This window comes from Otolemur garnettii, unplaced genomic scaffold (assembly GCF_000181295.1).
Source record: "Otolemur garnettii isolate 467f Iridium unplaced genomic scaffold, OtoGar3 scaffold00107, whole genome shotgun sequence".
NCBI lineage: Eukaryota > Metazoa > Chordata > Mammalia > Primates > Galagidae > Otolemur > Otolemur garnettii.
The window spans coordinates 3,910,283-3,936,302 of NW_003852502.1; the positions used below are offsets into that span (position 1 = coordinate 3,910,283).

Genomic DNA, 26,020 nt, shown 5'->3' on the forward strand with positions numbered 1-26,020 from the left:
GAAACAAAAATCTTCAAACCCATTATTCATGTGCTCAGTCCTTATCCTCCCTTCCTTCCTCCCTCCCTTCTTTCCGTCCTTTCTTCCTTCCTTCCTTCCTTCACAGGCATTTATTTATTGTGCCAGGCATTTGCTAGACATAAAAGTAAATAAATCAAGGTCTGCCTTTAAGCAACTTGTAGTAAAAAATTATCAATGACTACATAGAAATAAGTGCCATCATCATTTCTTTACAGGACTAATATACCAATACCCTCCTAAACCATATCCCTGTTTCTACTCCTGATGCCTACATAGCAGCCAGAATAATTGCACATGTGAATTAGATCATATGATTCTTATGTCTAAAACACATTGATGACTTCCCATCCTAATGAAATTCCAAAGTATTTACCATAGTAAGGCCATAACATAAACACCCCACCTGCTTTGGCTCTCCCGTGTCTTAACTGCCCTCCCACCATCACCATGTTCGTGACACCCTGACATGTTCCTGCTTCAGGAACTTTGAAAATGCTTTCCCCTTGCCTGAAATTATCTCGCACCACATGTTCTAAGATCCATTCCCTTCAAGTCTCTGCTCAAATGTTATCTCCTCAGAGTCCTACCCTGACTCCTCTATCCCTTTCTGTAGTAATGAGAAAATCATGGAAGGAATGTATAACACTGCACTGCCTTATTTTTATTGCAGTTTTCTACTTGACAGCCTATTCATTTGTTTGTTGATTTATTTATTGTACACATTTACCCTCCAGATTGCAAGTTTCATGCAGGGACAATTTTTTTTCCTTCTGTTTTGTTTACACTTGTATTTTTAGCCTCTAGAAGTGGGCTGACACAAAGGAAGCACTTAACTAGTACTAGTTAAATGATTTTACAAAGTATGAAACCATTAATGAGCAAACAGGGCGACTGACAAGCAGGGGAATTCAGGAAATAATTCAGTGAGTAGGAATTAATTCAGGAAATAATTCACTGAAATAATTCAGTGAATAGGATGTTAAAAGATGACTGTGGAATGATTGATGGGGAAGGTGAGAAAGGGAATTTCATAAAAGATGCATGTATGTCAGCAAAGTACCCAATAATGCAATGAATTGAATTAACCTAGGACATGGTGTGCTTAGGGGAAATTAAGAAGTTGAGTGTAGTCATTAAAGTTAGAGGAGTGAGCTGAGGCAGTGGAATTTCTTTGAGGCTAAGCAAAGGGAAAAACCAAGAAAGATTCTAAAGCAGGATAATATTACTTGTTAAAGCAATCAGCATGTTCTCCTAAATGTCTTATTGGTGGCAAGTGTCCTTGAAGAATTAGCATTTAAATTTAATGAGTTTGTGATAACTGAGTGGTTTTAAGGGATGAGCCCTTTATCATTCCAGTATTAAAATTATTCATGAGCAGATAGCTGTACTCTCTACTTGTACACACTTGAGATTATGTACCCCCATATCTTGAGATTATGTCTCCCCTTATCTCTTTCCATGTCAAGTACAGTGCCTGACGTGTGGTTAGGAGCTCAGGAAATGATAACTGCAGAAGGAGATTAAAACTTACATCGAATCCAAATATTTTAAATTAATCGGGAGCACTATTTAGAGAATTTATAGAATTTTTATAAAAAGATAATCTTTTATTTATCCATCTGAATTTTTAATTGCTACTTTTAGAATAGGGTGGTAACTGACTGGTCAGAAGGCCCATTTGTTATGTTGGTAATGCCATCCTTCAGTGACAAGGGAAGGTGCTCTGAAGGATAGTGACATTTCATGCCGAACCTGTGGGGTTCCGAGAGTTGTTAGCACCAGGACTCTGGTACAAGTCATCTTGCTTTCTAATAACTCAGATTTAAAGGTGTGTGTTATAGATTCAGAAGTAATTAAAAAATTTATTTCTTCTACCCTCTCCTATATTTGGAGTTCCTCAAGGACAGGAATAGCTGCTTATGCTAACTCCATCACAAACATGTATCACAATGTCTGTTATTTATTCAATAAACACACAGTTATGAGGTCCATAGAAGGCAGGTGCTATTTGGCATGCTTTACATGGCAGGTACCTTGAAGAAGCAAACCCACAAAACTCTCACCCTCAGGGTCTATTTTCTAGTGGGAATGGATGGGGAATAAACACTAGATACCGTGTCTGTGTAAGAAGTTGATAAATGTTAAAGACAATGAAGCAGGTAAGAACATTGGTGATATTTGTTAAAAAGGCCCTCTCACGTTAATGCGGTATGATGGGTCCCTAAGAGAACACATTACTTGTTAGAAGACCTGGAGAATGTGAGATTGTATGTTTTTCTCCAGCCAGTGCAGTAGCCTGGATAGAGATGGAAGTTTCAGGGGAGAATGTTCGAAGAATAGGAAGGAATAGGTGGGAAAGACCTGAGAATGTGCCTGGCATATTCTAGAACAGGAAGGATGGAACAGCTGCAGTAGAGGAAGGGGAGAGGAGAGTAAAAGATGGTGTGGGACAGGTGACCATCCTCCCACGTGAAGAGCATCTGGGAGATAGTACCAGGATTGTGGCTTTCATTCAAGTATATGTGGAGGATTTTGAGCAGAGGATATGACCCAAATCTCAGCATTGCTCTGGTTTGTGTCAAGAATAAAACGTAAGTGGGTGTCTTAGTTCTTAGTCTACTCAGTCTTCTGGAACAAAATGCCTTAGATTGGTGATTCATAAACAACAAATTCATTGGTCACAGTTCTGGAGGACAGGAAGTCCAACATCGAGGTGGCTGCAGACAGGGCCCTGTTCTCATGGATAACACCTTCTGGGCATCCTCACATGGTAGAAAAGGCAAACATCTCCCTCAGACCTCTTTCTATAAGGGCATTAATTCCACTCATGAGGACAGAACCCTCATAATTTAACCATCCCCCAAAGGTGCCACCTGTTAACACCATCACAGTGAGATTAGGTCTCTGTGGATGGATGTGGAAGCCATGTACATTCAGAGTCTTGTGAAGGGTCAAGCACGGAGAATAGGAAGTGCTCATGGAACACTGGTTAAGCTATATTTTTCCCCCAAAATGGAAAGTGAAGTACAGATGAGCTAGGTTCTGTTACTGGTTCCCAAGTTCCAGAGCGCTCAAGTTTAGTCTTCTGGACACTGTGTTTCCTGCTCCTTTCCAAACAGCAGAGCTTTCAACACATCTTAAAAGGTGAATTCTGGCAAGTTTTTTTTTCTTTAAATATTTACTAACCATAAAGCATTTAAAAAATTTCAAATTAATAAAATAAAGTATTTCTTATTTTGAAATTAATTATAATAATTTATTTAATTAAATATATGAAAATTACTATTTTTATCTGTTATCAATATAATATTATTAATAAAGTATTTTAGGTAACAAATCTTTTAAAGCCATTCTGTTTTTTAAGTTTCTAAACATCCCTATTAAGATAGCACATTTAAATGCATATGTCTTATTTTCTTAATTTTATTTATATATATTTTTTAAAATTGTGTTTATTTTGATATTCTGTCTTATTTTCTTGGTTAGCATAGCTAGTAGTTTATCAATTTTATTTTATCAAAGAAAAAATGTTTTTTTGTTTTGTAGATTTTTTTGTAATTTTCTATTTCATTTAGTTCTGCTGTGATCTTTGTTATTTCTTTTTTAAATTTCAGATTAATATGAGAGCACAAATGATTAGGTTACATTATTTGCCTTTCTAAGGTCAAGTTCAAATTGTAATTGAACCCTTCACCCACGGGGTGTGCTGTATACACTTACACTGTGTTCACTAGGTGAGAGCTCACCAATCCTCCTCCCCTTTCCCCTCTCTCTAGTCCCCCCTACCCCCAGAATTTAATTTCAATTTTCTTTCATGTGGGTGTGTAGTTGTTTTTCTACTGCTTTCATATTAGTATTGAGTACACTGGATGCTTACTTTTCCAGTCTTGTGATACTCTGCTAAGAAGAATGTTCTTCAACTTCATCCAGGTGAATACAAAAGATGTAAAGTCTCCATCTTTTTTTAAATGGCTGAATAGTATTCTATGATACACCAAATTCTGGCATGTTTTATATCATATGGTTAAGATATTTTGAGTTTATAATTTTTTTCCTTTAAGTGGAGGCAAAGCATATTATATTAGCAAACTAAAATGTACTCATTATAAAATATTTCTTCTAACAAAAACAGATGGCTATTTTATACAAAAAATAATGAATTTAGAAAACTATCACATTTTAAATTAAAAAATCTGTCAACGTAACCTTATGCCACGGTTGGGCCTTCTTTAACCTTGTGAAGCTGGCAGCCATCCTCTTCATACTCATCCTTTCTTCACATAGCTGCCTCGCTGCCTGGAGCTCACAGACTGGGATATTTCCACCTTCTTCACCCTTTGGTAAACTCCCATGTTACAGCTTATTCTTCTCCACATCTTGTGTTCTGCTGGGTGCCTAAGAGTTGAGATGGTTTGCTTATGAGATGTGGCTAACTGGAAGAAAACGATATCACTTCTCTCAAACAATGCCATTCCTTAATCTAATTAAAATGACTAGTGTAAATTTGAGGGGTTTGGACACATGTATTTTTGGTTTTTAAAATTTGTTGGCACCTTTCAAACATCCAGAGAGGAAATTCATACTTAGATCAAATGAATACCCATTAGCATCCTGGCAAATACTGTGTAACTCAGGATATTGGCTTTAAAATGCAGGTTTTATTATTATTTAGGTATGGTGAGGCCAGGAATCAGGAGAAAACTGCCATGGAAAAGCTCACTTGTTAATGACAGACCCCAAGAGAAGAGGGCACATGCTATGCCGTGGGGGAGCACCAGGTTCAGTCAGGAGGCAGAGGGACCAGGGAAGACATGGGCCACAGCCTTCACTGTGGTTTTTCCAGGAAGGAATGGGCAAGTCAAGGTAAACAGGATGAGGACTGTCTAATTTCAATAATTTCAGCAGGTTCTGGGGTATAGGAGCTGTCCATAGTCATCTGACACTTGGCCCTAAGGTAATTAGGGTAGGGAGATAGTGGACCAGAGTGTGAGAGCCTGGAAAGGCCCCTATGAAAGGGGTGGCTTGATTAGGGCTCTGGCTTGGCTGGTTTGCATCAAAATCTGTGGTTGCGGGAGAGTCGGTTTCTACCTCTTAAGACCTGGCTGACCCAGAAAGCGGCATCTCTCCATGGACAGCAGGTCCTGATGTCAAACCATCAGAGACATAGTTAATATAGATGTTGAAGCTTATGTTCTATCTCTAGAAAAAGTTTTTGCCTCCTGAGCTTAGGGAGCCGACATATGTCCAGTAACTCCCAGAGAAATATAAAATGGGTTTTTAATCTGTGTAATTGACAAGAAGCAAAAAAGGGTAAACGAATGCGGTTGTATACTTCTTTCATGAGGAGAGAGATTTTAAGAGATCTTTCAGATTATTAGAACACCCTGCAACCTACCAGACTGAAAAATTCTTTACTTGGAGAAAATTCTTAAAATGATCTTTGACCTAAGGATAGTGGCAGGTTATGATATCCACAATAAGATCCAAGTAATTTCTGACTCATACATTTTGCCCCTTAATGTTCAATGTGTCTTCTAAAAATCTCTTCATAGAGAAAAGAAGTTCAATGCTGGTCATGCTTTAATTACACCAATGTGGCCCTTTAAAAATCTGCTCAAGACCATATAGCGACTGCTTCCCAGTCCTCCTCCTGGCTGTTTACCTCAAATGCTTGTAATTTCTCCAAATGATATCCAGGCAGCTTCAAGATAAAATCCATTAATGCCTCTAAATTTGCATTTTTATAGCAGTTTTCTCAATTCTTCAACACAGGATGGGAGAACATGCTATGACAGCTCCCGAGAACCCTTCAAAGAAACACTGATGGAAGGTCACCTGGGGCCCTTCCAAATGGTGACTGTATATCCCAAACATGGTGCTCATTAAGTAACCACATTGGATTATGATTTATCGATTAGAGACCAAATATCCTAGAAAAGTCACAAATGACTATTTGGATAAGGCTTCTAAACATCTTCTCCTATATCCTACTAAAGGTTTGTGCTTCAAAGACACCTGACTTAAACGATATGAAAAATTTTATATTTTGCTTTCCAGTTCATCACTTGTATTATTTTATAACAAGATTATGAAGTTAGAATTTATTTATTTATTCCCCTATTAATTTTTGTTAACATATTATCTGCCATGTTAAATACTAAATGTAATTTTCAAAGAGATATTTAAAATTATAAGTTTTAATACTTGATTGGTTTACTGAAATGCTTTCTGGATGCATAGGTTAGAATATTCACATTGATCAAGTTGCATTTTTATTCCAAAATAGAATTTCTTTCAGTTTGGAGGGGGAGAAATGAAAGTATCACACTTTTATGTTTTTTTGTCCACTTTCCCACATGTGGAAAACATTTAATCATCTATGCAAATACTTGAATCCAAGAAAGGTTTCAGCATTCTGTGCCAGAATGAGGCAGAAGAAATAAAGAGGCCCTTGGTTTCCAAACAAATAAGAAGGTTGGCACTAAAATAATTCCACAAAAACAGTAAGATGAATGTAAGTTGAACAAATGAAAGAAAATAAAGAACAGATGATCAGATACCATGATGTATGCAACAAACAGGATAAATTCACCAAGTTAAAGAAAAAAAAAAGGCTGGACTATGTTGGTTGAGCAATTAAAAGAATTTTAGAAGCATAGAAAGTATGTGAAGGCATCTTCTAGGATCCATTTCAGTTATTCATTCATAATTTCAAATCCAGTTATCAATCTAAAATTCAAATCCTCATTCAAAAAAATAGTACTTATGACCTACTACTATGTTCTAGGATTGAAGAAACTACATAAAGAAGCTAATGTTTTCTCCAACATAGGGTTTAAAGACTGGGGAAGACAAACCCCATGAGTTATAACGCGGAGAGGGCAAGAGTGAATATTAATTATGAACTGCTTTTAGAGACTATGACAGGTCTGGAGGGTTGAGGAATTAAGGCATCCTTCCTGAGGCAATGATGCTAAGCAGAGGTATAAAAGATGCATTAACAGAATAGAAAGGGGAGTGGGCAGATGTTCCAAGACAGAGGTGGGGGAAGTAGTAGGAGAAGTAGTGAGGTGGTTGGAGAAGAGGCTTTAGGCAGGAAGAAACATTAGGGACCCAGCTTCGGGAAAGAGGATGGCACGTCCTGAGAAGTGAGCGCCAGTCAGCACTTCTGGAGATGAGAGTGAAGATAAGATGAGCAAAAGGCTAAACCACACAGGACCAACGGGAGCTCAGTCAGAACTCTCAACTTTACATTACGAGACAGGAGAAACTATTAAAGGGTTTTAGGGATAAGAGTTACAATCAAATCCACATATAAAACAAGTAAACAAACAGAAGAACCCTACTGGCTATAGGGTGGAGGCTGGGTAGGAAGGCAGGAATAAATGTGAGTAACTAGGCGTGAGATGATTTCATCGAATCTTTTAAGAACTATAGTTTTTTGGATTAGGCTTTTGAAAGGGGGCTTTTGAAATTAGAACTACAGAAATAGAAAGAAAAGAAAAACAACATGGAAATTAACAGCATGTAGATATAAGGAAATGGGGAGAATCAGGGAAGATTCTAAGTTTTTAGATCAAGTAGACACCTGACTGTTGGATGATTTACTGAGGAAGGACAGTTTGGAGAAAAGATCATGAGTTCAGTTTTGGACAAGCTGAGTTAAGAGTGCCCGTGTGACAGCCCAGTGTCATGCCTTGCAAGTTGTCAGGTGCATTCAGTATAAAGTGTACAGTCAGAAGCGACATATGGGTTCTGTCAGTCACACGGGCTAGAGTATATTGTCACAGTGACTTTTCAAGATTGGAACAGAGAGTCATTTTTGCTTCTGCTCCTCTGTCCAGTGCAGGTTGTGAAGGCAACTTTTTCAGGTTATTCGTTCCGACACCTGGGAGGATAGAGCCCTGGCTGTGCTGTGATGCTGCCTCTCTGCTTGAGGTTTCCGTGTTCCTGGAGCAGACGGAGAGAACATGTGCAGCGGCGTGTCAGCTCAAACATGTTTCTGTCCGGAACTGACACTTGTCCCTTCCATTTATATTCTGTCAGTTGATCTCTACCGACTTCCATAGGTGAGTGAAGTGTAGTTTCACATTATTATTTAAGTAGAGGAAGAGATCTAGAAATATTAGTGTGTGCCAGGAATGTCCGTCACAGGATTGAAAGTACCAATTTAGGTGTTCTTAACATATCCCCGTGTAGTGAGCATTCATCATTTGTGGTGGCATAATGGTTTCTCTGTATTTTGGTAAATTCTCGTATTACTACTCTATCTGCCCAAGGCAAATCACTCCCTTGCAGTTTTAGATGCAAACAGGTCTTAGATTTCTCTACTCAACTGAACCCACTTGATTTGCATTGGAAAGTTGACATTATGAAAAGGTGACCACTGAAAGGAGACTGCACAATGCTGGCCCATGTGATGACAGATACTGATTTTTTTTTTCATGTGCACAGGAGGGGGTTGGGGGAGGTAAGGGTGTGGAGATCAGGCATCCACTTCTAATGGCAATATGTTCTGTGCCACGGCCACAGTGTCTTTCCCAGAGCAGCTCTTATGGTGTGTTGTGTTATTATTACTCCTGGGAGGGTTATTTTTACTCCTGGGAGGGTAGCTTCAGAATCTTGTCCTCTGGTCCTTCCCTAATTTATACAAGGTCCATAACAGCCCATTAAAAACTCATTTTATCCCTAAATAAGCCAGAATATTTTCTAATGTTTCCAACTAAGAATTTTGACCACTATGTTATTTTGCCCCAAGAGAAGCAACAGACCCTCAAGAAAACAGAAATCAGTGAACAGGTTATGTAAACTGGTTTGGGCTTGAAAGCGCTGATGATGTAGTTCTCACAGGCCTGGATACAGGACTGGAACCTGGTGGGAAATGGCACAACATGTGGAACCATGACTTTAAATATCCTGTGAAACGAAATGGCTGTTGAAGTCAAGAATTGGGAAAGACACTTAGCTGTTCGCACAGAACAAGTGGGAAGGACTGAGGGTTACAAGGAGGAAAGCAGGGCTCGTGGCTTCCAGCTGCACTGGCGAGCCTAATGATGGAAAATGGGAAGGTAAGAGTTTAAATGTCTTGGCTCAATGCACAGTTAAGAGAGTCAGATCTTACTGTGTCTCTGTGAAAAGTATGTTTTATTGTGACAATAGGATTGACATAGCCAAAAATAAAATATCCTATCTGATGCTCTGGGTTACTGAAATTTAATTTCAATTGAATTCACATCTTTCTTGGAGTGTCTTGCCAATAAAACAACAGCTCTTTTCCAATCTGTTCAAGCTATTAGTGCCTTGCCTCAGTGCTCCTAAGATACTTTGCACGGGATGCAAATTTGCCTCAGTCTCCTTTCATAACTTCTTTCTTTCTCTTTATGTATTTGCCAGGAGTGGGGTCTTGCTCATGGCTGGAAGAATCAACATTGTTAAAATTTCTATACTCCCCAAAGCAATCTACAGATTCAGTGCTATCCCTATTAAAATACCAACATCATACTTTCAAGACTTGGAAAAAATAATTCTTCATTTTTTATGGAACCAAAAGAAAAAAAAAAACTCTATATAGCCAAGGCAATTCTTAACAATAAAATCAAAGCTGGGGGTATCAGCCTACCAGACTTTAGGCTGTACTACAAGGCCATTGTGATTAAAACAGGATGGTACTGGCACAAAAAATAGAGACATAGACATCTGGAACTGAATAGAAAACCAAGAGATGAAACACATCTTACAGCCACCTAGTCCTTGATAAACCAAACAAGAACATATACTGGGGGAAAGAATCCCTATTTAATAAATGGTGTGAGGATAACTGGATAACCACATGTAAAAGACTAAAACTGGACCTGCACATTTCACCAGTTACAAAAACTGAATCAAGACTTAAATATAAAGCATAAAACAATAAAAATCCTAGAAGAAAGTATGGGAAAACTCTTGATGATGTTGATCTGGGGAAAGATTTTATGAAGACTTCCATGACAATTGTAACAACAACACAAACAAATGGGGCTTAATTAAACTGAAAAGCTTCTGCATAGCTGAGGACACAAAAGTAGAAACAGACAACCTTCAGAATGGGAAAATATATTCGCATGTTACAAATCTGACGAAGGGTTGAGAACTCAAAGAGCAAACAATTCTTTCTTCACTGGGCAATAGACATGAACAGAACCTTCTTTGAGGATAAAAGACAAATGGCTAAAGAACATTTGAAGAAATGTTCATCATCTCTAATCATCAGAGAAATGCAAATCAAAACCACCCTGAGATATCACCTAACCACAAAAAGATTAACCCACATCACAAAGTCCCAAAGTTGCAGAAGCTGATGTAGATGCAGAGAGAGGGGAACCCTTTTACACTGTTAGTGGAACTGCAAACTAAAACAGCCTCTTTGGAAAGAAGTATGGAGAATCCTCAAAGAATTCAAATTTAGATCTCCCATTTGACCCTGCAATCCCACTACTAGTTATGTACCCAGAAGAAAAAAAATCCTGTTATCATAAAGACATTTGCACTAGATTGTTTACTGCAGTTCAATTTACAATCTCCAAGATGTGGAAACAAACTAAATGCCCATCACCTCAGGAATGGTTAAACAAGCTCGGGTACATGTATCTCAGTGGAATCTAAACATGCCCACACTATGATCAGAACCATGAGGGAGGATAATGTGGGCAAGGAGGAGGGAGTGATGGATCCTCATGTGGGGGTGTTTGATGGAGAAAGTGCCCCTCCCAAGTTGAGGGTGTGGAAGACTGGAGGTATATGTGACGTGAAGACTTGAGGATGAGGGATATGTGAGGTGAAGAGTCCAGGAGGAGGTATTTGTGAGGTGAAGACTCAAGGACGAGATATATGTGAGGTGAAGGCTTGAGGATGAGGGGTATGTGAGATGAAGGCTCAAGGACGAGGTATGTGAGGTGGGGAAGCAAGTAGGACCAGGGCAAAGACTTGTGAAAATTACTTGGTTCTGATAATCGACTATGCATTCTAAATAAGATTAACATAAGGAAATGGCTTGTAAGTATTTCTCACAAAATAAATATTAGATTGTAGCTATAAATTCAACTGAATTCATTTAGGTATCTTGTATCACCATCTCATCAGTGAAATGAGAGTCAACTGAAGAGTCTCTGTAGGCAGACTGGCTGAAGAAATTACAGATACATTCAGGTATCTAGTAATATCAGCAATAACCAGCACCTTGAAATGATCAACAAATAGAATTGTACTGAGCCAATCTAGCCTCAGGCAGATAGAACCATCAACTAAAACCAGACCAGTCAGCCCACATTTAAATTTAGATGTTTGCAAACAAAATAAGACAGAGAAACAAACAATAGCATGTTTCTCAGAACATGATGGGATTTTGGTTTCCAGGGCTAGCTGGATGAGTGCTGAGAATTTCAGTATTTTACCTGTATACGAGGTTTCTTATTATCTAAAGATAGTAGGATAGGGAGTATTGGTTATGGTATCTGGAAAGTAGATTGAGGTAACAGGAAAAGTAAAGTAACTTGGTGGTGTGGTTGGATGTTTGGCCCTTCCATGTCTCACGTGGAAATTAGATCCCAGAGTTGAATGTGGGGTGGATCCCATAAATAGCCTGATGCCCTCCCCAGGAGAATGAATTCATATTTTTTATTAGTTCACACCAGAGCTGATTGTTTCAAAGAGCCTGGATGCACATCCTCCCTCTTTTGTGCCTACTCTTAGCATGTGACACACCTGCTCACCCATTACCTGCCACCTGGATTGGAAGCTCCCGGCAGCCCCTCACCAGAAGCAGGTGCGAGCCTACTGCTGCTTATACACTCTGCAGAATTGACAGCCAAATAAACCTCTTTTCTTTATGAATTACCCAGCCTTGGGCACCTTTTTATAGCAGCATAAAATGGAATAACACATCTTCCACAGACATTAAGTTAAATTTGTTAAAATAGAGGCTGGAACGCATGTCTGAGTATTTCCATCTATATCGTTTATGTATTTTTGAACAGCAAGAATTCATCAGGTTTACTGTTAATATTTAAAGAATACTTATGAGTGTTTTATCTGAAAGTTAATGAACTTTAAATGTGAAATGTGAATTTGTAGACCCTCCAAATATTATCTAATTGCATGTTGGGTTAATATGTCTCCCCAAGGAGAAAGCACTACTTAATTCAAAACAGAAGTTATAAAGGTACTAGAGTTTGTTTTATAAAACTGTTTCACAGCAAACTTTGGCTTTATTTTATATTAACTGAAGGGGATATTTATTCATCCTCATTTCACTCTTACTTGAGATTCTGATGGAATGAAGTTTTACCTTCTTCCATGCTTACACAATCGTTGGCTCACTTGCTCAGGGTTATACAGTGTCAGAATGGCTGTGGCCACTTTGTAAGTCAGCTAGTGGCCCTGAACTGTGGCCAAAGTATCTGAGATGCCTATTTCTTAAGGTGAATTATCAAATAGGACTTAATCAGGGTTAGTACTAGTCATGCTTAGCCTAATGCACAATTTGCAAAAGGTAAAGAATCGAGTCCAGTGTCTTTTAACAACCAAAAAACTCCCTGTGCATACAGAGTTAGCACCTGGGTTCCATTACTGTGGCTTGTGTGTGTTTTGCTTTTGTCTAGTAGGTGCACAGAAGTGGACTAACCACAATCCTCGGGTCATGATACATGATCACTGTTCATCTATCCTTAGCCTTCCTCCCCTTTTTTATTTCTTCCTTTCCTTCTTTCTGTAGTTTTCTTTTCAAGGATCCCAAATAAAACCTAGGAAACTCTTAGACAAGAACTTACAACTAATGACATGGTTTATCTTAGTTAATCCATTCCTCTGCCTTCTGCTGAGGTGGGGTTAACGTTAACCTGAATCCTGTTTCATTATTTCCTATATTTCCCTTTTATAAAGTTTATGACATTTATATAAATCTATAACAACCTAGTTTTTATTTTTGTTATTTTTAACCCTATAAAATTGGGTTGCATGTTGTATGTGATCTTTTCATGTTTTTTCACTTTTTGATACATATTGTTATTATGTCACTTATAATTAACTGCTGGATAATATTCCATCTGATGAATATAACATAATTTATTCACCACTTTCTAATATATGAATGTTTCACACTTTGCTGTTACAAACAGTAAAGGAACATTCTTTAATAAATGTCCTCTCTTGAACATATGCAGGGGGTTCTTCTTAGTATATACTTAAACAATTACTGGGTTACAAGATACATTTATATTTCCCATGAATATTAGTCAGGCTTTAGTTATCATGATTTAGAACTAAAAAAAAAAATAAGAAAAAAGAATAGAAAAAAGTTTTATTCCTCAATGGTATTTTGCAAGCTACTTGATCTATTTTTGGCTTGAAATGCATCAATAGTAAATAATTAATGCAGAAAAATTACTTAAAAAATGGTCTGCTTATACCTTGAGATGCTCATTTTATCATTAAATGCATCATTTTCTTATACTCCAATTATAACACAATATTTGGCAGGCATATGATGCTACAAGGGGATGGATAAAAGTCAATTGTATCAAGAAGTATTCATTATAAAAAGTAACGTTCAGAGAAGAAAACCTGTTTTCAGAAACCTGTCACTTCTTGCCTTATTACCATTTATTTTAATTTTTTAGATTTTAATATTTCTTGTGATATTATGTACTAAATATTTGTGAATTATCTCTACCTATTTTATCACTTTCACAATTGCTAGGATGCCAGTAATTTTATTTCCAAAAACGTAGTTGAAAAAAGTCAAGTCATGTTTCCTCTTCTAGTTGCAGGGAGCAAATGTAATTCTCATTATGTAACTGCCTGTTGAAGATTTCACTCTGCTTGTGCACACTGCCTCTACTGTGTATGTTTCTTGACATTCTAACAGATTTTCCATATTTCCCCTGAATAGCAGCTCGATTTGATGACTATTAATACATTCTGACATCATTCTGTCATAATCGATCCATTTACTGCTATGCTTCCTTTGTCTAATTTTGAAGAGAAAATATAGATAAGACTGATTTGCAGATATCTCTTTGAATATACATTAAGAGTGTCTACAAATTACACTGTGTACTTTCAGCAAAAGTTTCCATGAGCAGAAAAAGGATTATCTTTATCTATTCGTTTAGTGATTAAAATTTGGAAGCAGCCGTAGTGTAGAGAGACTGTAGAAATAAAGCCAAAGTCAACTAAGCCCTTCTTCCTCACTCTTGTTCAAGTGCACATGCTCTTGTCCATTTTGCTAACACTCTTCTTGCCTCAGCCTCTCATGTGGCTGGGACTACAGGCACCCACCACAAGTCCCGGTTATTTTTTTTGTTGCATTGTCATCATTGTTGTTTAGCTGACTCAGGCCGGGTTTGAACCCTTCAGCCTAGATGTAGGTGGCCAGTGCTATACCCACTGTGCCACAGGTACCAAGCCAGAAGTGATGGTTTTTGAGCGTGGAAAACGTCTGAAGTTTCTACTGACAATCCATACATCATAAATAAGCTGGTATACAGAAGTTCATTTGTAAGGAGGATAACTGGAAAATGGAATATATTTTACCACAAGAATTATTTTATACATGGAGATGAGTTTTATTTTTTTTCCCTCAGGATGCAAAGTCAGCTTACTCCAAGATGAAGTTAATGTACCTACTGCTGATATTTGGTTTATAAACTATCTACAGTTGGTAACATTTTTTTTTTCCTAAGGCAAACTACTTTTTAAATTTTGGGTCATTCTTCACCTATGCAATAGCAGCTAGAAACAAGATAACTCCACATGAAAAGTACATCTGCCTACATTTCTAAATGTGCACATTTGCATTCAGCTATTGACTCTGAAGGAAGGGAGAGGTGCTTTAACTGGAAGCCGCAGTGGGTGCTTCTGACTCATATTCATTCACCCTCTGTGTGTAGATTAGTCACAAATTTGAAAACTGATAAACACTACAGAACACGCTCCAATGTTCCTAACTACCACATGTGAGAGAAAATGAGGAAACTTACAATAAGATTATAAATTAATAGGGTATTGTAGTCAGCAATTATTGATCACTTACTATGTGTTAGGAACGTAGAACTTACCAGTGCTAAACATTGGAATCTCAGTTTAAAAAGTCTTCCAAAGCATTCAAAGTTTATTGGGAAATCTGAAATTTACCTACATTAATTAAAAAGAAAAAACTGTATTTCTAGTACAACCAACCGTGTGAGTAGGGCTCACTGCTGAATCTTTCTCAAATCTGTTTTGTCATGTTTAAAATACAGACAACTGATTAAACTGTACCAAGATTTTTCTCAGTTAAAAAATTGGATATTTAAAAACACACAAGATAGTACAGAGGATAGCTCAGTGGGCAAAGGGTACATTTCTGTTGTGAGTTCTTTATTCTTGGATCACAAGATCCAAGGATAGGAGGTGGTATATCTGATGTCTTCCTACAGCAGACCAGTGGACTGCTAAGGAAATTGTAAATATGTTAAGTCATGAGGTCCAAGGGTGATGCAGAACTCAAATTCAGTCTAGGCAGATCAGATTAGGAGATGAAGGCATGGTAATTTACGATTCAAGCAGCAGTGGTCTCTAGTACAAAGTGTCTAGCAAAGTTGTGGGTCCTAGGAGATGTACTTTTCCTGACACCGTCATCAGTTTGTATCTAGAATTGTCAACAATGGTAGGTGTAAGGGCTGGAGGAAGAAAATATCTGCAGTATGTTCTAGAGGGCACTCAACAGCGAGAAGCAAGGATAGTAAGATGACATTTCAACGGCCATATTAGGTAAGTATCAATAGTTCTAAGGGAAACAGTTTCTGGTTAACATAGCAGAAAGACAACACCATTGCTTAGAAAACGTCTGGAAGCTCATAGATTCAACTGGGAAGCTGGAGAATCCTGTTTGATAAAAGGCAGAACATGAGTAGCTCTGGGGGTCTAGCAGGAAGAACTGCCGAACACTCTTCAGTCTGTTGCTGCAATGATAAGGGAGCTCCAACTGATGTCAGTGACTCTGCACAGGACTTATATTCCAGGAAAGTTTCTAAATGGCTTAGGCTGTTTAACATGAACACATCCCAACAAGGAAAGAACAGCATCTTGATATTTTAGTCTTAGAAAAAACTGTACAATGGCTTAAAAAAATTTAAAAAGTGAACTAGATGGTATTTCCAAAAGAATGGGACTACTGTCCACTATCCTTCACCAGGGCAAGATCCAGGTTCCAGAGTCAATGGAAAACCAGAATGGCAACTGGGAGTCAGTGCAGGAAGCCTGCTGTGTGAACCCTGCCTAGGTGTGGGCACCAGAGTCCTTTTCCATAGTTCCCTGAGTGACAGGACAGGAGGTTCCGGAATCCATTACTGGTTTCAGATCCCCCTGACTCAGGACCTGTGAAGGATTGTTTCATCTGTGGCAGATTAATAGGCTAAATGCATAATAAAGTACTTTGCACAGCTTTAAGCATATAGAAATATGGGTAAAATGTATTGACATCAATGTTGGTATAACATCTTTGTAACATAATCAGTGTATCTGCATCACATAAGTTGAATGAGAAGAGGCTCAGGCAGGATTGTATTTCAAAATGGTTTAGCTGTAAGTCCGCTTGGAATCAATGGAGAATACTTGGAATAGGAGGAGATATAAATGAATAGAGTTCAATACTGACTCTGTTGCTATAGCTGTGATGCTGAATGAGTCACTTAACCTCTCAGCATGTGTTTCCTCACATGTAAGATGGAACTAACAGATAATAATTTTGCCTCTTGTATGGGGTTATCATGAGGTTCAAATGGGCCAATCCAAGCAAGGCGGTTGGCACACTAACAGACACTAAGTCATCAATGTTAACTCCCCCCTACTTAGTGTATTTGCTTGAGAATTCAGAAAGGGCTTTTCACATAGATGTAGAATTACCTAATTTAATTCACATAAACAATCCCAGGATGAGATTATTCTTTTAAAAATGAAGAAGTGAAAAAAAAAAAAAAGAAGAAGTGGAGGCTTTACTTATATGATAGACTAATACTCTCACTTTTCAGTTCCAGTACCTTCCGGTACTATATCCTTGTCCTAGACCCTATTAAGTATATAAAAAACATATCACTGAAAGATCTCCACGAAGGCAGGGAAGAGACAAAACTCCCAGTGTTGGATAATAACAGTAATAATGTGTAGCCACATTTAATAATTTTTGATCATTTCTGCATACATTCAAAAGAAACACATTCTCCTAGCAGAAATACAGATAGTCTCGTATCTGTACACATTAAAACTAAAAGCAGAAATTCTCTATTATACTGAGAAAATGAGAATATTAAGTGTTTTGTCCTAAGTCACAAGATTACTCAGCCAATGATGGCTATTCTGTTCTCTGTTCTTCCACCCCTGTCGTGGCCCCTCATGCCTCCTCTTCTATTTGTACCTTTTACAAAATGTTCCCTTCTTGATCTTCATTGTTGTTTTAATATAGTCAAAACATAAAGGGCCATTTTCAAGTTGAAAAGTAGTACTGATGGACAAGGTACAGAGCAACTAAAGGTCCTAGTATCTCTGCCCCCAGATCTAAGGAAGACGAGTAAACAAGAACTGCTGGGATAAAGCTTTCTGGGGAAGAATCACAGGAATATTTTTAATCAAGCAATTATTTAGATATGCACACACACATATATATGTGCATATATATATATATTGCCTGTTTTAAAGTGTTACAAAGACATTTTATTTCTACTTAAAATTTGTTGATTTAGAAATATCAAACACTGTCAACAGGATCATACTGACTGATTTGAATCATGAAACTGGGATTCTTTTTATATTTATAATAAAAAGTACAATTCTGAAGTTGTTATAACTATGCTGCAAACATATTATTTATTCCCATGTCTAAGACTTAGGAATTAACTCTAATCCATGTATGGACATCTGATCTTGATCCTTGAATTTTTAAAGATTTAACTTACTCAGAAAGTGTTACTCATACTACTTACAAAACAACCAGGTACTAAGGTAGAACTTACGTCTATTTCATTTTAATGAATGCCACCAACTGGACAGCTCTGGCATCTTACTGGACTTACCTTGTTCTTTCAAATATGGAGCAATATTTCAATCATTCAGTTTTACTTAATAGAGGCTCCATTTCCCACCATTATAATGATCACAAGCACACACTGCATACGTCTGCAAAGAACACTTTCAGAAAGAGTGCCCACTGAGTTTTGTTGTCAGGGAAACTTTATTATCTATGCTCAGTTTGTTCTTTCAGAGAGTGGGGTCATTGCAGTGGCTTTTAGCTGAGTGCTGGCATGTCTCAGCTCCAGGCTGCCTGTTGGAACATGGCTATAATATTTTTATAGCTTTGTAACCTTGATAAATTACTTAAATGCTCCGTGCTTGCTTTCTCATCTAACTGGGGACAATGATATTCTTACCATAGAGTTACTGGAAGAATCAACCAAAATAAAGAACCTAGTGGAGTGCCTAGCACATACCAAAGGCTCTGTAAGTGCTGGGTGTTACCACCTGCCTTAATAAAGTAATGGTGCAGAGACACATGGATTATGGTACATGTGAAAGAGATTACATTTAAAAGGAAACCACCACATGAGCCAAGACCATACCAGTCTTTTGAAGTTTTCACTTGAGAATAATATCAGATATTAATTTGGAGTTGCGATATCCTCACGTTTCTATGAAGTTATTTTTGGCTCTATTTTATAATTGGGATGGCTTCTCTCATCCTAGTCTCCTATGTTCTCTTCTAGACCTTACCAAGTTGCAAGATAACTTTCCCTGTTAGTCTTGGGGCCATGATGCAGAGGGACAAGCCTCACAGTTTAAAGGTGTGTCGCCACTCCTCTCAGGAGAGTGATGTGGCTCTGCGGCTCTCCTGGAGGGGAAGATCATTGCAGGGAAGTCCTGAGGCTGCCCGTGTTCTCAAGTAGGATACAACAAAAAGGCATCAGTGCTGCTGCCACCTGCTTGTGGGAGCACCCCTTCAGAAGCACAGGTAAAATGTATGGAAGATGTTCCCCCCCAAATTTAGAATTAGTTTCAAGTGGTCTGGATCTCTTTTTACAAAGTGAATGCTGAACTTGAATGTGTGTTTGAGAGAGAAATAAGAATAAATATATCCTTTTCCCTGATGGTTGAATGTCCAGTGTTTCTTGTGGTCCTAAAATGATGAATTGTTCATGAAAATGCCTCAGTAGTTAGATCATTAAAGCTAGCAGCTGCGATGGCTCTGTCCCCTCATCATCACTGTATATCAGGGAGAACTCGGGAGCTCACAGGAACATGGTAGAGACCCAAAATGGTAGAATTAAATTAAGCACAAGAGTCAAACTGAATTAGGCACCATTATTTATTTATATCTCATCATTTCAAAGGATTTAAGGCAGCTAGAATTTCATTTGTAGGATTGAGAAATAAAATAGGTTTATAACTAAGTTACGTTTACTATATGTCTAGAAACAGGACTCCTAGAATAAGAATATTCTGATACTATTCAGGGTTCCTAATATTGCAACTTAATAGTAAAATAACACTATATCTGCATCGCTAGATATGTTGCTCATTCTATACCAGAACTGATGCCAAAATCTGTAGTAACTTTGATCTCTTAAGGCCAGATTATAATATTTTTTAAAGGACTGCCAATGGGGAATAGTTACGTATTATAGTAAAGGAACCACAAGCTAAGTATAAAGCTACTAGCTTTAAAGTGCTATTAATGTTGACTGATGTGTTTATAAATTTCCTACTTATTTTAAGATTTTTAAGTGACTTATGAATAATTTAGTTCCCCAAAAGCCTTCCCTTAGAATTTTAAAGCACACATAGGGGAAGTTAAAAAGTTTAGTTAAGCAATTTTGGATGACTGAATTCTACTTGCTGAATAATTTTATATGTTTTAACCCTTCTATTCAGTAAAAATAATCATTATAGCAGTGGGTTTTAAACACTGATGAACATCAGACTTACCTAAAAGACTCAATAAAACACATATTGCGAGACTACAATCCCAGCATTTCTGATTCTGCAGTAGGGCTACAGTGAAACTTTAATATTTGTATTTCCTACAAGTTCCCAAGTGTTGCTGAGAAAGCTGGCCTGGGGACCCCATTTGGGAACTAGTGCTTTGTCTACCTCAGAGACAGTTAAGATTAGTTAGTGTTACACACCTATTATGAAATTAATCTAAACCTTTTTATATGAAAGCTATAACCTAATAACAACCTAAGGATATGGGGGGGGGGGAAGGGGGGGAGGGAGAGGGATTCGAGGGTTCACTTCTGTGGTTCATCTTGCAAGGGTACAAGTGAATCTTTCTATGAGTAGAATATGAATGTTTTGACATAATAACTAAGAAAGTTACATGAAGGCTATGTTAACCAGTTTGATGGAAATGTCATGGATTGTGTGTGAAAACACCACACTGTACCCCCAAAGTACATCAATGTACACAGTTACCATTCAATAAAAAAAAAAAAAAAGATTAGTGTTATCACCTGTAAATCCTGCTGCCCCAGGAGAATGGCTACAGCACACTGAAATACAGTTACCGACTGAAATACAACCCAAGCTCACCAACCATCTTAGCATCTAGAAAAATAACAAAATATAGAATATTAGGAGAAAACATTGGAAATTGAGAGTATGTGCTTATAAAATGTCAAAGTGAACAATTTCAATGTCTTAAATGTTTGAATATTAATTTCTTTTCCCAAGCTTTGGTTCCTATTAGTAATAAATCCTTTAAACTCCTTCCATATTAAATAGACAACTTTCATATTAAATGAAAAAGTAAAAGAGACTAAGGTCATTTCCTGTGTGTCAATCATGCTCTGTAATAATTAGAAAGTTCTTAAAAGACCAGTCCATTCATTGGCCAGATAAATTTTTCATCATCTAATTCTATAAATAATTGAAAAAGAATGAATTAACTTTTAATAACATTCAAAGAGTCCCACACTTTTTTTTCAATCTTTGGTAAACATTATCACAGTAATTATTTCCTACAGCAAATATTGATGTAGTTGGGTTATATTGGCTGTTAAGAGAAACTTCTATTTTATAAACTGACAAAATGTAAGCTTAACACATACTTTTTAATTTTGCAAATAACTGGTACACACATAAAGTTGATGTTTCATATTTGATGAATATGTGAAATTATGTTATCATAGAGCAGAAGTGTCAATATTTTTCCCATATAGTGGCCTTCAGAAAATCTGCAAATGTACATGAAAATTTGGGAACATAAGTGACTTTCCACCTGCTCCTTCAGAAATATACTGCCTTAGCTATATGATGGCAATAAGTATCATTAAAAAGTACAACAGTTTGTGAAATAATTGTATTTTTATGGATCCAAGGACAAAGCAATCAGATTTGTCTTTTCTCCCTCTTTTTGCTGAGTACTAGTCTTATACTCTACCTACCAACCTTTAGAGGGAGCCTTGGCTCTTCTGGAAGATTACTGCTTGCCAACTCTAACTTGGCTAGAGTCTTCCCAGAAAGATGGTACAACCTAGAAAAGGTCAAAGGCGCTGATCCTCTGATTTGCTGGTAGATAGAACAGCTGGTGCAGGGGTTTAAAAGATCCAAAATAAACTAATAATAACTAGTGATTGCCACCGTTGTGTCACATGACTGTGGTTAAGGACAACTGCAGAGAATATGAAAGTGTCGGACAGTCCGCACTCGACAGCCGAGCAGCAAGCAGGGTGAGGGTAGGAAGACAGAATTCTAAGGATGAGGCTTAACTCTGCCATTTCCTAATTTTGTGAACTTGGAAAAGTTGTTTAACATTCCTTTGCCTGAGTTCCTCATCTCTAAAACAGAGATACAGGAAGTAATAACCATATCTTTCTCACAGGGTTTTTAGGAGAGTCAAATGAGTTAATATACTATATAAAATGCTAGATCACTGCTGGGATACTCTGATTATATACATGCATAATATTTATTTACATGTAATATTTATATTATATAAATGTATTACATAGAAATATATATTGTGATATGTTTATCATATTAAAAGTGATATTAGTGATAGCAATTATTATCATTTATTCCATTTTTAGAATCATTCTGTGGTCCTCTTTCTCATCTTATTCTATATTCAGTTTCAATGCTGCTCAATTTCTACTGCCTCTGTTATTTTTATTCGGAAAACCTCAATTCTAAAGTAGGATATTAACCAAATCTAAATGGCTGTAATATTCTTAAATATTATAATTCTGGTTTAAACCATTCATTAATTTCCATCACTTTATTGAAACACACAGACGCAAGCATCTCACTTTAGTTTCTTTTCACAAGCAAATTTAGACCTCAATACTAAATTTAAGGCACATTTAACTCTGATGTAAACTAAAATATAAGATAATAAAATGTTAAGTCACATACACTTGATGGAGGTTGTTTACATAAAATAATATCAAGTGGAAATAAAATGTTTCTCCATTTGTGCACTAACAACAATCCCAACATCTTATGTCGTTTTCTATAATAAATAAATTTCCTAGGTTAATTTTCAGACCTAAGGCCTTGAAAACTACTGGCATTAAAAACTTTTTGAGGTTACAAAAGCTTTTTAGGCAACAGTTATGTTGGTGGGTTGCAGTGGGAAAAGAGCTATTGGTCATGTTTGCATATTTGCCAATTATGTTTAAATAATTACAGAATTGAGAAGACAAAGTGTCATGGGAAGTGGATTTTGTGTAATGTCGTCATATACAAACCTTTAGAGGTGTTTACAGAAGTCAGACATTAGAAAAATGTCCCCTACTCCAGATCTGGAATATCCTGTGTTCAAGAATAAATTACTGGCCCCAGTTTTTCCCCTGCATCTATGCCCTCTGCCATGTAAACCTGGCAAGTTCTCCCACTCAAGCTGAAGTGTGGAAGTGTACTTCCTGTCCCCTTTCTTTAGGCTCGAGCATTTGATGTACTCTGGCCAATGCACGTGGACAGAAGTGACAGTGTGATATTTCTCAGCCTAGTCTTTCATTTGTTCAACTGCCATCACCCTAGGAAGAGCTTCCCCTGAGTAGCTGTTTCCTGCTCAATGTGGGTCCCAGAGTAAGCACATGTGGAAGAGACTAATGCCTGACCTGTAACAAAGAGCTTAGTCTAGTATGATTTGCAACCTGAGCAGAGATTTCCAGCACAGCCCAGACCAGTCCAGATTAAGTGATTCTCAGGTGACTGGCAGATATCTGAGAAATAAGTATTTATTTCTGTATGCTATTGCAATTTTATGATTATTTGTTACACAGCTACAGCTGACTGATATATGTTGAGTTTCACATTTCTCAGAAAGGCTTTATCTTTTCCAGATATAATAACTCCAAAATTAATGATGGCCAATAATACAATTTTAGAGACATGGCAGATAGAATTATCAAGTTTTTTTAATTCTAATGGCAGTAGGAATGGTAATTAACTTTTGAAACAATATCACAGATAATTACTAAATAAAATTTGCATTTTGTGTATGCTAAATAGGAAGGTATGTAAAGTATGCTTATTAAGCTTGTAGGTTATTATTTTAATAATCAAAATCAAATAAATGAAATTGCATAACTGGAAAAGTCAAGCAATACTTTAAAGTATATTTCTTGATAGATACTAGAATTTATAAAAGTGCCCCTAATGATTTAATTATATATGCCTTAACAACATTTTAACAATCACAGGACTATTATATTTAATGAACAGAATCAAAATAACAATTTGCTGGGAAAAAAACACAGAACATATTAAAACAACTAACAAGTATTTTTAGAAGGACTTGATAAATGTATTCCTTGTATGAAGTTAAAGGCCATTAGGTTTGCAAGTGTTAAAAACTTTTGTCCTTTTATACAAGTCCCCTATAAGATGACAACGATATAAGTGCAATTATGTAAGAAAAAAGTTTTAAAATTTTTATTTATAACCACTTATTTTCAATACTTTGTGATGACAACGCAGCAAAACTTTAAGATTCACTTCGCATATCAAATGGAAATCTTTCACAATTTAAATATCTTTTCTGAGACAATTAATGGTTCATTTTCAAGAATAATAGAGCTAGATTATACTGAGTGACATACATGGGAACAGGAGGGCATTCTTAACCAAAACTGCCTGATTTTTAGTATAGAAATATAACATTTAATATACAATTTAAGATTAAATTGTATTAATGATTATGTTTAGACATCAATTAAAATGCTTATTTAAAATACTCTCAAAAATCTTTTACACACAAGATCTTCATATATTCAATTTTAGAATACTTCCAGTATTTGGTCAATTGTGAAGGAGCTGTATTAGCTTTGAAGTGTTTCTACCCCTTCCGAGTTCAAGAGAATGCCTAGTCGCCATAAATAAAAAGTAAACAGAGGAAACTCATCTGAAAGTTGGCAGACAGTTTCATCGTGCTTCTGAAGAAACGTCTTGACTTCTTGGTCATCATTTCTTAGACTTACAATGTCGCCTTCTGTGGTTTCCTTTTGAAGAAGCTGCTCCAGGACCCAGAACAGGTAGAAAGTATTTTCATAGCGTGTCACATCATAGCTGGCTGGCTCCTGCAAATAAGCAACAAATTCCTTTAAAAAAACACCGGATGGATATTAGCTCAGAAAAATGTCAAATAAAGTGATTAAATTTTCTTAAAAAATGAAAGTATTTGATTTACTTAATACCTTTTGCCTTCCTGTCCTTTTGATTTGTGGATAGGTATAGAACAGTGATTCTCAACCTGTGGGTCGCAATCCACAGGAACTGTATTAAAGGGCCGTGGCTTTAGGAAGGTTGAGAACCACTGGTATAGAACAAATAATATTTCCTTTTTTCAAAAACTTTACAATCTTGATGGATGATTTTAAAAACTCCAAATGATTTCTCTGCACTCTTGCTATAATGTTTTGCTCAGATGAATCTGACAACACTTGGCAAAGTGTATTACATATACTAAGGCTGACTGCTGAATTCAATATTTTGCCTAAGGTTGCCAACAAACAATGCTTTTGCTAATGACAATGTAAGAATATTTGGGGGCAGGATTTTAGAAACATATTTGGATATAAAACTGTCCCAAAGCAGGTAGAGTCATGATCTGTAAGTGACCAGATGTGATTTTACACTAAATATTTCTGACAAGTCAGGGGTGGGGGAGAGGAGTACTTAATTAGATCCATGGTCATGAGGAGATGTGCCCGGTGGAACCTGTTATTTGGCATATGTGGCTGAATGTGAAACAGGTCAAAAAATGGCCTAAAAAGTAGACAAAGGGAAGTATAACATAGAAGAACAGAGAATCTGCCTGAGAACAGCTTAGTAATTAAGAAACGTGTGAAAGTCCTATGAGGAAAGTGGAATATTCATCACTATTGTATAGGAAAGGAAACAGATCCTCCAAAAAGTAGGATAATGAGAACTCAATTCTCCAGATCCTTACCAGGTTTTTTTCTTTTTTTTTTCCTTATGCATTTTGCTCAAGTTCATTAAAAAAGTATTACCATATTACCATGAGGGGGAAAAAAAGGAGAAAGTTATGGGTAAGAAACACTTATCGAATTTATCTAGTGTAACATGTCATAAAAGAAAAAAACATCTGAGTGCAGAGGAAGACATTCTTCAGGAAGGTGGCCTAATAAACACTGTCCAGTAGACAGAGGTGAGCCTGCTTCTTCTTGGGCCCAGTCATGCAGTCCAGTAGACAGAGGTGGCCTGCTCTTGTTGGGCCCAGTAACGCAGTCCAGTAGGCAGAGGTGGCCTGCTCTTGTTGGGCCCAGTAACGCAGTCCAGTAGGCAGAGGTGAGCCTGCTCTTGTTGGGCCCAGTAACGCAGTCCAGTAGGCAGAGGTGAGCCTGCTCTTGTTAGGCCCAGTAACACAGTCCAGCAGGCAGAGGTGAGCCTGCTCTTGTTGGGCCCAGTAACGCAGTCCAGTAGACAGAGGTGAGCCTGCTCTTGTTGGGCCCAGTAACGCAGTCCAGTA

At 37.1% G+C, this 26,020-nt stretch overlaps 1 protein-coding gene across 1 annotated transcript in view; it reads right to left on the reverse strand.

Moving 5' to 3' along the window:
- Positions 1-24,350: 24,350 nt before the first annotated feature.
- The window catches only part of MEI4 (meiotic double-stranded break formation protein 4), a 118,422-nt gene continuing 116,752 nt past the window's right edge, over positions 24,351-26,020 (reverse strand). The window contains exon 4 of the mRNA XM_012809516.2: positions 24,351-24,608. Coding sequence (XP_012664970.1) covers positions 24,351-24,608 — 258 coding nt within the window. The remainder of the gene's footprint in view (positions 24,609-26,020) is intronic.